Source organism: Muscardinus avellanarius (assembly GCF_963383645.1).
Source record: "Muscardinus avellanarius genome assembly, chromosome: 3".
NCBI lineage: Eukaryota > Metazoa > Chordata > Mammalia > Rodentia > Gliridae > Muscardinus > Muscardinus avellanarius.
In genome coordinates, this window is record NC_137788.1 from 44,464,717 (window position 1) to 44,478,738 (window position 14,022).

General features: G+C 44.1%; 1 protein-coding gene across 1 annotated transcript in view; it reads right to left on the minus strand.

Moving 5' to 3' along the window:
- TXNDC12 (thioredoxin domain containing 12) overlaps positions 1–10,232 on the minus strand; it is a gene marked incomplete at both ends in the record, with an annotated part of 31,891 nt that extends 21,659 nt beyond the window's left edge. Inside the window, one exon of the mRNA XM_080690499.1 lies at positions 10,136–10,232. Coding sequence (XP_080546625.1) covers positions 10,136–10,232 — 97 coding nt within the window. The remainder of the gene's footprint in view (positions 1–10,135) is intronic.
- Positions 10,233–14,022: the final 3,790 nt, after the last annotated feature.

The window sequence follows — 14,022 nt, forward strand, 5'->3', positions numbered from 1 at the left end:
TAGCTGAGGCTGGTGGTGAACCAGCGATCCTCCTGTCTCTACCTCCCAAGTACTGGGATTATAAGCATGTGCCACCACACCCGGCTGTTCATTTATTTTATTTTATTTTTGCAGGTCTGGGGATGGAACCCAGGGGCATTCGACCTCCGAGCTACTACTCCAGCCCTATTTTTTATTCTTTATTTTGAAATAGGGTCTTACTAAATTGAGGAGGCCTCACTAAGTAGCTGAGGCTGTTTGCGAACAGCAATCCTCTGGTCTCAGCCTCCCAAATGCTGGGATTACAAGCATGCATCACCACGCCCAGCAGTTCATTTATTTATAGATGCTACTTATTAACCACCTTATTTGTGTCCAGCATGCTACATGTGCTAACTGATTTAAATTTGGCCTGAACTTGGGAGGCTAAGACAGGAGGACTGCAGGTTCGCAGCCAGCCTCAGCAACTTAGTGAGGCCCTCTGAAATTTAGGAGAACCTGTTTCAAAATTAAAACACAGCCAGGCGTGGTGGCACACACTTGTAATCCCAGCATTTGGGAAGCTGAGACTGGAGGATCGTGGTTTGCAGACAGCCTCAGCTACTTAGTGAGACCCTCTGCAACTCAGTGAGACCCGGTTTCAAAATAAAGAATTAAAAAAATAGGGCAGAGGGTATAGCTTGGAGGTCGAATACCCCTGGGTTCCATCCCCAGACCCGCAAAAAAAATAAGATAAAATAAAATAAAACAAAAATAAAACACAAAACAAGGCTAGGGGTGTAGCTCAGAGTTAGAATGCCACTGGGTTTCATCCTCAGCACCACACACACACACACCCATACATACACATACATACATATATATATATATATATATATATAGAGAGAGAGAGAGAGAGAGAGAGGACCTTTAATGATAACTTTCTTTCTTCCTATTTTTTGTGGTACTAGAAGTTGAACTCAGAGACATTCTATTTTGAGCTACACCCCAGCCCTTGTTGCGGAAGGACCTTACTAAGTTGCTGGGGCTGTCCTCAAACTTTTGATCTTCCTGTTTCGGCCTTTCAAGTCCTGGGATTATAGGCATGTGCCACCATGCCTGGTTAAAAATGACCTACTTTCATCTTTCTACATTTCAGGTTTTTTCATTAAAATAGACATAAGGGTTGTGCATGATAGCACATGCCTGTAAATTTAGTACTTGAGAAGCTGAGAAAAGAAGATCACAGGTTCAAAGCCAGCCTCTACAACTTAATGAGATCCTGTTTCAAGGCTGGGGGTATAGCTGTGAAGTAGAATGCCCTTGGCTTCAATCCCCAGTACCAATAATAGTAATCATAATAATAACAATAGACATAAAGGCTTGGGGAAATAACTGAGTGGTAGAGCACTTGCCTAGCATGTGCAAAATGCTGGGTTCAATCCCCAGCACTGAAAAAAGGTGTAATAGCTATATCTCATAAGATTATTATGGAATATGAAATAAATATATGAAAATATATATGAAATATATATATGAAAATCTATGTTTAGCATATTGTAAACAACTCATAAATGGTAGCTTTAGCTTTTCAATTGAGACTTCTCAGGCTCAGAGGAGTCACATCAGCCATCCCAGGCCACATTGCTGCTAAATGACCAAGCTGGGATTTAATCTTCAATTTTCTGCCTTTTCAGTTACTATATCCATCTTCCAGACCTTTCTTTCCCAGAAACAAATTCAAAACTAATTTTCATCAGTGCTATACCACAGGAGAATAAAAGCTCCCCAGACCAGCACATGGAGGCAGTAGCCATACAACCATACTATCATCACTTTTCATTCTAAACAGCATGGGCTGCTGGCCAAAAGAAAATGTGTCAGTTGCCTAAGGCCCACAGTTTGATCCTAAAGTGTGAATGACTGAGAATGAAATTGGGAGGATGCCCAGAACTGGAAGGTGCCTAAGGTGATCACTGTCATTCCACCTGCAGTTGTGGGGTGCCCAACCACACAGCCTGAAGGAACATCCACCTACAAAACAATGAAACCCTGCGTAAGACAGGCTTTAGAATGGACTCACTGTAACAACAAAAATCCTTCCACAAACACAGCTAAAATCAGGTGAGGACCATGAGCAACAGGCAAAAAGGAAGGCCAACTCGAAAGCAAACTTTCACTAAGACGTGGCAAAATGGAGATGAACCTGAGACTCGGAAGTGACCCAGTCCTCAAACAGAAAGACCAGAGTGATTCCAGCACCCTGTGGTTTCTTTTTTTCTTTTTCTTTTTCTTTTTTTTTTTTTGGTGGTACTGGGGTTCCTGGAAGCCCTTCTACCTCCGGGCTACACTCCCAGACCTATTTTTACATTTTTTTTATTTGGAAACAGGGTCTCCTAAGCCAGTGCGCGCGGCTGGCTTCGAACCTGCGCGATCCTCCTGTCTCTGCCTCCCAAGCACGGGGATTACAAGCGTGCGCCACCACGCCCGGCCACCCTGTGGTTTCTAAATGAATCACATGCCAAAACTTGCTAGAGGGCAGCATTCCCTTTTTTAGGTCTCCAGCATCATCACCAATACATAGCCATAATGAACTCAAAACTCTAGATGACCAAAAATGTAAGAAAACAAGACATCACAAATAAGAGCAGAGGCAAGAATCAGAGCCCTGAGGACTTCAGATATGAGGATTATTGGCCACAGAATGCAAAAAATATGTATGAAATGTCTAAAGAAATAAAACAGGGACTCACAGTACTGGAGAGCAATATAAAAAATAGACACAGCTGTAAAGGCACCTAATTGAACTTGCAGAAATTAAAAATACAATGAGCCAGGCATGGTGGTGCTCACCTGTAATCCCAGTACTTGGGAGGCTGAAGCAGAAGGATCCCAGGTTCAAGGCCCAGCCTCAGCAACTTAGAAAGACCCTGTTTCCAAATAAAAAATAAAGTAGGACTTAAATATATATTGCTAAGTGAAACACACTGATATGAAAAGGACACATGTGTTCTTATATCCAATTATATTACATTTTAGAAAAATCAAAATTATATAGACAGTAAAAAGAATGCTTTTTACAGGCTGTGTAGCTGGGCACCCTCCAAGGGTTCATGGAGGGAAGAGTGATACCAATAGGTGGGACATAGGGTATTTTTACAGCAATTTTAAACTATTCTGTGTGATACTGTAATGTGGCTACTGAGCACATGCAATGTGGTTAATTCAACTGAGGACCTCCGTTCTTCATTTGCTTAACTTTAATAAGCTTAAATTTAAATAGTCAGTTGGGCATGGTGGTCCACATTTGTAATCCCAGTACTTGGGAGGCTGAAACCAGGATTGCAGGTTTAAAGCCAGCCTCAGAAACTTAGTGAGGCCCTCTGAAACTTAATGAGACCCTGTTTTCAAAGATAAAATTGGGCTGGGGGGTATAGCTCAGAGGTAGAATGCCTCTGGGTTCAATCCCCAGTAACACACACACACACACAATTACAAAGTCACAATCCTAGAGATCAGTTGCCCCAATCCTCTCTTTTTACTGAGGCCTAATCAAGGGCAGACGTCATCCAATAATCCAAGGTAACCACAACCAACATTTAGTTCTTCTAGCCAGGCATGGTGGCACACGCTTGTAATCCCAGCACTTGGAAAGCTGAGGACTGGACAGGTTCGAAGCCAGCCTCAGCTAATTAATGAGGCTCTGAGGAACTTAGTGAGACCTTGTTTCCAAATAAAATATAAAATAGGTCTGAGAGTGTAGCATGGGGGTAGAAAGCCCCTGGCTTCCATTTCCACTATCACACACACACACAAAAAAATTAGGTCTCCTGATTCCTAATTAGCATACTTTCCCAGTATCCCAACACCTCCCAAGCTGATCTATAGCAATATCCCTAAGAGTAAGTCAGTACACTGCCTGTATTAAAGAATTTGTATTAAAAAGTACATTAGAGCCGGGCATGGTGGCACACGCTTGTAATCCCCGCTCTTGGGAGGCGGAGACAGGAGGATAAGAGACCCTGTTTCAAAAATATAAAATAGGTCTGGGAGTGTAGCCTAGAGGTAGAAGGGCTTCCAGGAACCCCCAGTACCACCAAAAAAAAAAAAAAAAAAAAAAAAAGTACATTAGAGTCGGGTGTGGTGGCGCACGCTTATAATCCCCACGCTTGGGAGGTGGAGACAGGAGGATTGCACAGGTTCAAAGCCTGCCTTGCTGGCTTAAGAAACCCTGTTTCCAAATAAAAAATATAAAAATAGGTCTGGGAGTGTAGCCCGGAGGTAGAAGGATACCTTCCCCAGTACCACACACAAAAAAAAGAAAAGTACATTAGAAGCTTTCACAATAGTAATACTACCACCATCATTTTTTTTTGGGGGGGGGCGGGTCTGGGGATAGAACCCAGGGGCATTCGACCTCTGAGCTACACCACCTGCCCTATTATTTATTCTTTATTTTGAAACAGGGTCTCACTAACTTGCAGAGGGCCTCACTAAGTAGTAGCTGAGGTTGTCCGCGAACTGTGATCCTCCAGTCTCAGCCTCCCGAATGCTGGGATTACAAGCATACGCCACCACGCCCAGCTTTACTACCATCATTTATTCTTAGTTTATATGATTATTATAATAAGAAAATTAAGGTGGGTGTGGTGCTACACGCTTATAATCCCAGTACTTGAGAAGCTGAGACAGGAGGATTTCAGGTTCACGGCCAGCCTCAGCAACTTGTGAGGCTCTCTGCAACTTAGTGAGACCCTGTTTCAAAATAAACAATAAAATAGGGCTGGGGGTGTAGCTCAGAGGTATAATGCCTCTGGATTCAATCCCTGGTACCACACACACAAAAAAAGAAAATTAATAATGACTAATAATTATAAAAACACTTAGTAAGCACCAGATATTTTCCTTTTTTTTTTTTTTCAGTACTGGAGATGCAACCCAGGGGCATTGTACCTCCAAGTGACACCCTCCAGCACTATTTTTTATTCTTTATTTGGAAACAGGGTCTCACTGAATTGTAAAGGACCTTACTAAGTAGTAGCTGAGGCTGTCCATGAACCATGATCCTCCTGTCTCAGCCTCCCAAATGCTGGCATTACAAGCGTGTGCCACCATGCCCAGCTTCAGATACTTTCTTAATGCTTTTACATATATTAACTTATTTAATCTTATGAAGTACAAATCTAATTACCCCCTTCCCTTCTTTTTGGTACTGGGGATTGAACTCAGGGGCATTCTACCTCTATGCTATACCTCAAGTCCATTTTATACTTTTTTGTTTTTTAAAAATTTTTTTGGTACTGGGGATTGAACCCAGGGGCATTCCACCTCTGAGCTACACCCCCAGCCCTATTTTATCCCTTATTTTGAAACAGAGTCTCTACATTGTAGAGGACCTCATAAATTGCTAAGGCTAGCAGCAAACCTGTGATCCTCCTGTTTCAGTCTCCCAAGTACTGGGATTACAAACATGTGCCACCATGCCCCGCTTATATTTTATTTTGAAAGAGGGTCTTGCTAGGTTGCTAAGGCTGGCCTTGAAATTGTGATCCTTCTGACTCAGCCTCCCAAGTATTAAGATTACAGGCATATACCAATAGCCAGCTTAATTATCCTCTGTAAGTAGATAATTAAGAGCTGGGACTAGAATGTGGGTTGGATTCAGAGTCTATAGTTACAACCATTCACTGTACCTTACTGCCTCTCTAGCAAAATTGAATGAATAAATGAAGAAGTACATCTTTGCCAAAGCAGAATGAGAATACAAATCTTAGATGTGAAAAAAAATCTTTGTTCCTTTTGTGTCCTGCTCAAAAAGACTTAAACAGGTGCAGTGTTTACTCTGCTACTAAAATCATATACTCTCCAGAACAACCCACACTCACACCCATGCCAGCACGGAACATCTGAAGACAGTCCAGTGTCACCTGCATAGCCACTTACTTTATGCCAGTCTTCTGTAAAGTAAGCCAAAGTCTCCCACACCAGATCTTCCCCAAAAACATATTTACTAAAAAGGAAAAGCAAACATTTCCACCCAACACTTACACCAAAATTTACAAGCTCTTTCTCCTAAAAAGTGTTTTAATGAGTGAAGGCTAAATCCATCAAAAAACGTTTTCCACCCCTCCCGGCAGAGGAAACCTAAATAACCGAAGGTCAAATGTCAGAGCTGGCAGCCAACCCTCTGCAACAGGGAACACTGTACCTGAGCTGAGAGGTGGAATAACATAGTCGCTAATTAATGTCCGCCTGCAATAGACTTGACTTGGAAACCTATTTTAGCCACTACTGTTTTCACAAATGCAAAATATGGTTCACAAAAACACATATCCCACAGGGGTGTTGAGAATGTAAATAGGACACCGGGTGGAAGGTAAACACTTCATAAGTGTTAGTGTTGGATTTTTATTCTAGAGTTGGCCAAGTCATCTTTTTTCTGTTTTAGGCAGGAAAGCAAAAGAACTGCCTCCACTGATGGCTTTCTAGCCTTCTCCCACACAGAGAGGCCAGAGTGGTGCAGTGGTAAGAACACGGGCTCTGGGATTTGTATTCCAGCCAGTCTATTTCCTACCTGTATGGCACCAGTAACTCATTTTAGGTTCTTCATCTGTGAAATGGGGATGATGATAAAAATATGGCCCATCTTCTTGGGTTACAAAGAGGATGAAATGAGTCAATATGTGAAAAATGCACAGGCCAGCACTTGAAAGATAGTATATGTACAGTAAATGTTGGTCATTGTACTTCTTCCCATATGTGACAAATTCTAAATTTTTAGCCCTTAACAATGAAACTATTTTAGAACTCTAGAACACTAACACTGAAAAGGCCTTAAGAAGCATTTCTAGCCAAACTAACATTTAGTAAGTGGTCATCAGGGAATACCAGTGCGGGCTAAATGGGCTGGCCAGGATCAAAACCACAGCTGCCTCTTAATTCCTACGGAGTGCTCACTCCACACCACAGTGCTTGCTCTTCTTAACGAAAACAGTGGGGGTTGTTCAGTCTCTCCTCTGCAAACCACTACGCTACCTTCCGGAAAGACCCAGAGCTACTTAAACATATGGGAAGGAAGCTCTCTCATCAAAACTTTCAGTAAGCCGGGCGTGGTGGCGCACGCTTGTAATCCCAGCATTTGGGAGGCTGAGGCCGGAGGATCACGGTTCGCGGACAGCCTCAGCTACTTAGTGAGGCCCTCTGCAACTCAATGAGACCCGGTTTCAAAATAAAGAATCAAAAATAGGGCAGGGGTGTAGCTCGGAGGTCGAATGCCCCTGGGTTCCATCCCCAGACCCACAAAAAAAAACAAAACAAAAAAACCTTTCAGTAACTATTCCCTCAGATAGCACACCTGCTTACTTGTCTGAAAAAGGACACATGATCATATTTACCATTCATTTCTCTTTCAACAAATATTCCCAACCATGAACAAGAGAGGAATGTTCCTGGTTCCCTATGACAGATAACACCTATCAAATGTGACCTCAACATACTCCCCATTTCAGGTGTAGGTATTAATGTCCCTTCCCCTTTTTTTTTTTTTTAACAGTACTGGGGATGGAACCCAGGGGCATTCTACCTCTGAGCTACACCCCCAGCCCCATTTTTTATTCTTTATTTTGAAACAGGGTCTCACTGAGTTGCAGCGGGCCTCACTAAGTAGCTGAGGCTGTCTGCAAACGACGATCCTCCTGTCTCAGCCTCCCAAATGCTAGGATTACAAGCATGTGCCACCACGCCTGGCTGTACCTTCCTCTTGAACTTGTCCCTACAAAGTCCAGTGGAAGTGACTCCAGGTGACTTGTAAAGCTAGATGATAAAAATACCATAAAAATCACCTTGCTCTCTTGTGACACTCACATTGGGCATCCAGCCGCCATGTAAGAAAGCCCACACTATCCTACGCAGAAAGACCATATGGAGAAGTACCCAACTCAGCTGAGGCCCCAAATATCATGGAAGAGAGACAAGCCTTTCTCCACTGTCCCTCACTCAAATTCCTAACCCATAAGCATCTCAACTGGTTAGTGTCAGAACACACAGCTAAGCCAGGTTTGGTGCATGCCCGTAATACCAGTACTTGGGAGGCTGTGACAGGAGGATCACAGATTCACAACCAGCCTCAGTTACTTAGTGAGGCCCTCTGCAACTTGGGAAGACCGTTTCAAAATAAATAAAAAATAGGGGAGGAAGTGACACACACATATGCACGTGCAATCTCAGGGCTAAATCCCCAAAACTATAACATTATATTGTCTCTTTCAGAACTTAACAATTTTTTTTGGTGGTACTGGGGATGGGACCCTTCTACCTCCAGGCTATACTCCCAGACCTATTTTATATTTTATTTGGAAACAGGGTCTCTTAAGCCAGTGCAGCTGTCTTTGAACCTGAGCTGTCCTCCTGTCTCCGCCTCCCAAGCACGTGCGCCACCACGCCCAGCAGTACTTAACAATTTTATCTTAAATACACAGTAACCTGTTTTACAATGGAATTTTCAGAGTTAAAAAGATTCTGGAGCTGACAAACCTGTAATCCTAGTACTTGGGAGGCTGAGACAGGATGATCTCAGGTTCCAGGCCAGGCTTAGCAACTTAAAAACATCCTAAGCAACTTAGTGAGACCCTGTTTCAATATAAAAAGTAAACTTGGTCTGGGAGTGTAGTTCAGAGGTAGAACATCCATGGGTTAAATCCCCAGTACAGCATAAACCATTTTGGCCAATAGGATTCACTGCACAGCTTATCACTGAGATGAAAACCCATAAGATACCTTCTCAGAAAACCTTTTCCTGGAGCCAGGCATGGTGGCGCACACTTGTAATCCCAGTGCTTGGGAGGCTGAGACAGGAGGATCGCACAGGTTTGAAGCCAGCCTCAGCTACTGAGTGAGGCTCTCAGTAACTTAGACCCTGTTTCCAAATAAAGTATAAAATAGGTCTGGGAGTATAACCCGGAGGTAGAAAAGCCCCTGGGTTCCACCCCCAGTACCACCAAAAAAGAAAAGAAAACCTTTTCCTGACCTTTCTAACTCAGGTAATGCCAGCTCCCTCATCCTCCCCTGGCTTTCTACTTCCTACTCTATCCTGGTTTCATATCCCTAGCTGAAACTGTCTTATTAATTTTTTAATGATCTCTCTCTCTCTCTCTCTCTCTCACACACACACACACACACACACACACACACACACACACTCCATTAGAGCAGGAACCTTCTCTGTCCAGTTCATTGCCACTAGGTCCCTACTGCCTGAGACAGTGCTAAAAATATGGTAGGTGATCAAACATTATTTACTGGAGTGATTGTATTCAGGGCCATTGACTGTCCACTCAATCAAATTACTCACAAAGGAAATATAGGGAGAATAAGAGAACACAAAAATACCAAGATTGCAGCTGAATCATAAATCAATAAAATTAATAAAATGCAAGGTGAGTTGGGATCTATCCACAACTAATCCACTTTGAAAACCACATTAAACCCTGAGTGCTCAAGCTTAGGATAAAGATGTAGAGAACCAAAAAGAACAGAAGGTCATATCTCCTAACTGCCATTCATAACTACTGATCTTTCACTCCTCAAACCAAATTCAGTTCTCAGATTGAGTAAAGCACACCAAAGACAACTGTTTGTGATCCTCTAGCAGTAGACCCGTCCTCCCCCCCCCCCCCCCCCGCCCTCCCCAGGCCGTCCTTTAGACAACTCCCTGGAATGCAGGCGCCGTTTCCCAGAAGCAAGGAGGAGACAGTAACCTAACTCTTCAGAGAAGAGAGGAATCTTCAGATGCAGGGATAAAGTCTCTGCATATACAGGTCCCCAAAGGCACGACTTCTTCCAAGAGGGTTGGTGACCAATTCTGAGGATCTATCAAGAGCCTAGCAATGTGCTTGGGGTCTTAAACATGCTTTTCCTAACTTAAAGACCATTTCTTCCCCCCAACCCAAGAATTAAGAGAAACCTCAAGTACAACGTCCCCATCTTAACGTTCCCCAGACCGGCTATTCCCTACCCCCAGAAATCTTCATACTCCCTAAGAGCTGTTGCAGAAGATAAGAAGAAATCTGGCGTGGCCTAAGAAAAACAACCGGAGGGGAACAGTGCTAGGGCAAGCAGAGGGTTGTACTCTAGCTGGGACCAGAGCTCAGGAAAGATTAAGATAAGAACGCGGTCTGACCCTTTCCAAGCCCAATGTGTCCATCTGAAGAGGTGACGAGGAACAGGAAAATGAAGCCCAGCAAACAGGTGGCGCCGAGCCGAGGACACATCTCCATGAAGCCAGGTGCGCGGGGACACGGGGCTGAGCGGACACCGGGCCCGAGTCCTGGCAGAAGCTCCGCTACGCTCCCCAAGCTCGGCTCAGCCCAATCCCTCGCGTTCCCAGAATTTTTTTTTTTAAACTCTGAAGGAAGTGATGTTAGACGGATGTGGGTGGTGCCTCCAGGGTCTGGTTTGGGATGTAGTGAGTTTAAAGGTGCAGATCACGTACTAGGGTGCGGGAGGCGCTCTGGAGCTTGTTGCTTTCTCTAGGCCCTGGAGACTCAGGCCCTGGGACGGAGCAGGACCGAGACTGTGGGGGCTGGGGAGAGGTTCGGAAGGACCGTTGCTGATTACGCCCGCGAGCCCTCCCCCACACGAACCGCTGCACTTAATATTCAAGACGCAAATTATTGATCAATGAGGTCAGCCTCTCTCAATAGGGGGCGGGTCGCCCATTGGCCTCGAATTCCCTTCCCCTTCCGCAAATAAGAGAGACTGGACAACTAGATTGCATTGTTAGGGTCCTCAGGTCAGACGCTTTGCAGCGTCTCGTTCCTTACAGACACGTACTTTCTCGCTGGACCTTATTTTTTCTTACAACCGCAAATCTTCAATTCAGGGATGATGCAACTAACTGATGCAAGCTCCGAGAAAACCAGACTTGGAGCCTCTTATTGCAAAAGGGACTAGATGGACCAAGGGAAGTAGGGCATAAGTCACTGTACGCATTTAGGGTGTAAAGCTTTTTCGTTTTTTGTTGTGTTTACGAATTTCTTCCCAGTTTTTCACCATGTACTACATAACAAACAGGTCAGAATTTTCCCGTCTTTTGCCCTTGCTCTTAAAGGAGTCCACCTGTGCGTACTTAACGCACAGCGAAAGCCATCCGAACAAAACTCGACACATTAACAAAAAGACTCGCCGCCCTTAGGTTCCGACAAACTGGAAGCGCAGACACAATGGAACGCTCGGGAGGCTGCAAGCCCCAGGATGCAGCGCGGCCCGTGCACCTGCCGCCATAGAAATGTTGGGACGCGCAGAGCAGGCTGGGCTCTGTAGTCGGGCTGAGCGCGGCCAGGATAGGCCGCCCGGACGGAGGGGCGGGGCCGCGAGTCACGTGGTCCCCGCTCCCGCCGCCGCCACCGCCGTCTTTCTCTGTCTCCGCCGAGTCAGCCATCTTGCTCTTGCCGCGTGCTGGTGTTGGAGGACCCTCCCTGCTGCAGGTGAGACCCCCGGCGGTCCCGCCATTCCACGGCCATAGGCCGCTGCGCACGGTCTCCCCCCGCCCTCTTCTTGCGACGCCCGCCGGCCGCCCGGGCTGCCACTTCCGCCGTGGCGCGGCGAGTGGGGGCGGAGGCGGCTGGCTCGGCCTGTCGGTTGCCGGCGGCGCAGCTGGGGGTCGGCACCTGAGGGACGGTCCCCAGCACCAACGCCCCCCGCGGAGGCCAGCGGGCCGCGCTGCTGCCGCCCGTGTCCGGGCCCAGGAGGCGGGCGGACCCCCCTGCCCTGTCCCATTACTCCTCATCATTCACAACAATAATATGAGCTTTGCCTCTTAGACAGATTAGGTGGTGTCATCTCGTTTGATCCTTCCAGTCTACAGAGAGGGAAACTGAGGTCAGCACCCTCCACCCGCGCTCTGAGCCCTCGGGACCGAACCCGATTACTGCGCTCTTCACCTTGGGGTGGCAGTATTTGTTTACAAGTCTGCCTCCTTTTTGAGACACTACCTGGCCCATCCTTTAACCCCATGACCGCCTGACGATTGACCCGCACAGTGTCACATACAGCTAGTGAATGGAGATTTCAACTTCCGTTCCCACGTTCTTTCACCAGACCTTACCAGTCCCCTCGGGAGGTGGTAAAATAGTTACCAATTATTGAGGATCTGCTACAAGCCCTGTCCTGTGCTTGATTATCTAATCTTTAACCCTCAAAGCCACCTTTCCTAATGCAGGAGGAACACAAGTTCGAAGAAGTAAAATACCTTTCAGAAGCCTTCAGTGGTAGACCTTGGGTCTTTTATTTCACAACCCGTGCTTCGAAATGAGATTTCTCTTATAATAAAAAGGTTTATCTCTGTATAAGCATGACATATGGAGAAGTGCCTATCACAATACTTGGAACTTGGGCACTTAATAATACTGATTAGCCTCATTAATTACAGTCTTTCTTGAGTCCTTGAGGAAAGTGCTAAAAGATCCTTGGATAGCCAGAGAAGAACTCATTAATTATTTGGCATTAGGAAGTTACTTCACTATTTTGGTCATAGAAAGGAACTTCTTTCAGGCCATTTTCTGTTAAATTGGAAAGGAGGTAAACTATTTTGTTTATAACTTATGCAGGTATTTGAGATAGCATGTATAAAACAGAATGACAGGAACAATACAGATTGAAGAATAGGGAATTAAACCAGGTAATCTTTGAAATCTGCTTCAGATTTTGAGCTTGACATTTCTCATAGAATGAATCCAGTCCTCTTTGCTACTTGAATTCCATACACCCCATCTTGCTAATAGACAAAGACCCCACTTCCTCCTCCACTACCACCTTGATCTTACAAGCTCCGTAACATGCCTTTCTATGAAATACTCCTTGAGGATAAGATTTCTCAATTCTGTTACCCTAGCTGCCTGTAATGGCTTCTGTTATTTCATGTCTACATTGATTTAAAGAGTTAGTTTTATTATTTTGTTTCAAACAAGTCAGAACTCTCTTGTCTTCTCAACCTCCATCTCTTATCTTGGGAATTATTACTTCAAAATGAAGAGTCCCAAAGCATTTACCCTGTATTTAATTCTAGCACTTTACTTAGCTCCCTTTTGCAAGAAATTCCTTCAGCTCTTTGTTCACTACATCTTCATAGCCACAGTCCTTTGAGAAAGTGAATATTGGTCCTTTTCTGTGGATATTTGAGTATAAAGATTGGGATTTACATTAGCAAACTGAAGTCTGGCAGAACTAATATTGACATACACCTAAGATTTCTTGGTTTGGACTCTAAACACAATTCCTCCCATAAAAGAGTGCTTCTACCTGCTTGAGCATTGTGATATGCTGAACAAAGAGTGAGAAATCATAGATTTTGTTACTTGGGAACTAGACTATAGCCTTAAAGCAGAGATCCATACAGGTTAGTGCGTAAGTTCAGGGTAAGTATAGAATGATTAGTAATTATATAACCTCTGATTTTCTTTTTTCATCTCTAAAAGTATCATTTTTATCTGAATGACAGTCATACAGAGGTTAGAGAATTGGCCAAAAAAAAAAAAAAGGTTTAATAACAGCCATGTCCCTTATTCCCTCCCTCTCATTTCAGTAATGATCTATTGAGCTGCAAAACAAGTTAAACAAGAAATCGGCTTTTACTTGTTTGTATACTATGTAATGTTAAGATCCATTATAAACTTAAGAATGTTGTTTTCCTTCTTACTGAACAAACTAATTCATGACTTTATAATATTCTTAGACTCTTCAAAATCAACATTACCTGTAAAAGGTTAATGTTTAAGAGTCCCTTCCCTTTCAGTTTAGTATAATGTTATTGAAATAGGTTTTTGACATTGTACAGTGAAATATTTTACCCTATATGCAAAAATATTTTGACAAGTGTAACATACTACATCAGCACAAACTATTGAGTGAATTTTGGAATGCTGCAGAAGCACTGAGTGTTGAAATCTAGTTTTGTTTCCCCATTATTAACACATCATCTGACCTTGAATAGAGGACATGACTACATATCTTGAGAGCTAAACAGCCTATTGTTGGATTTCTTCTTTCTCCAGCCTTTAAAATTTTTTT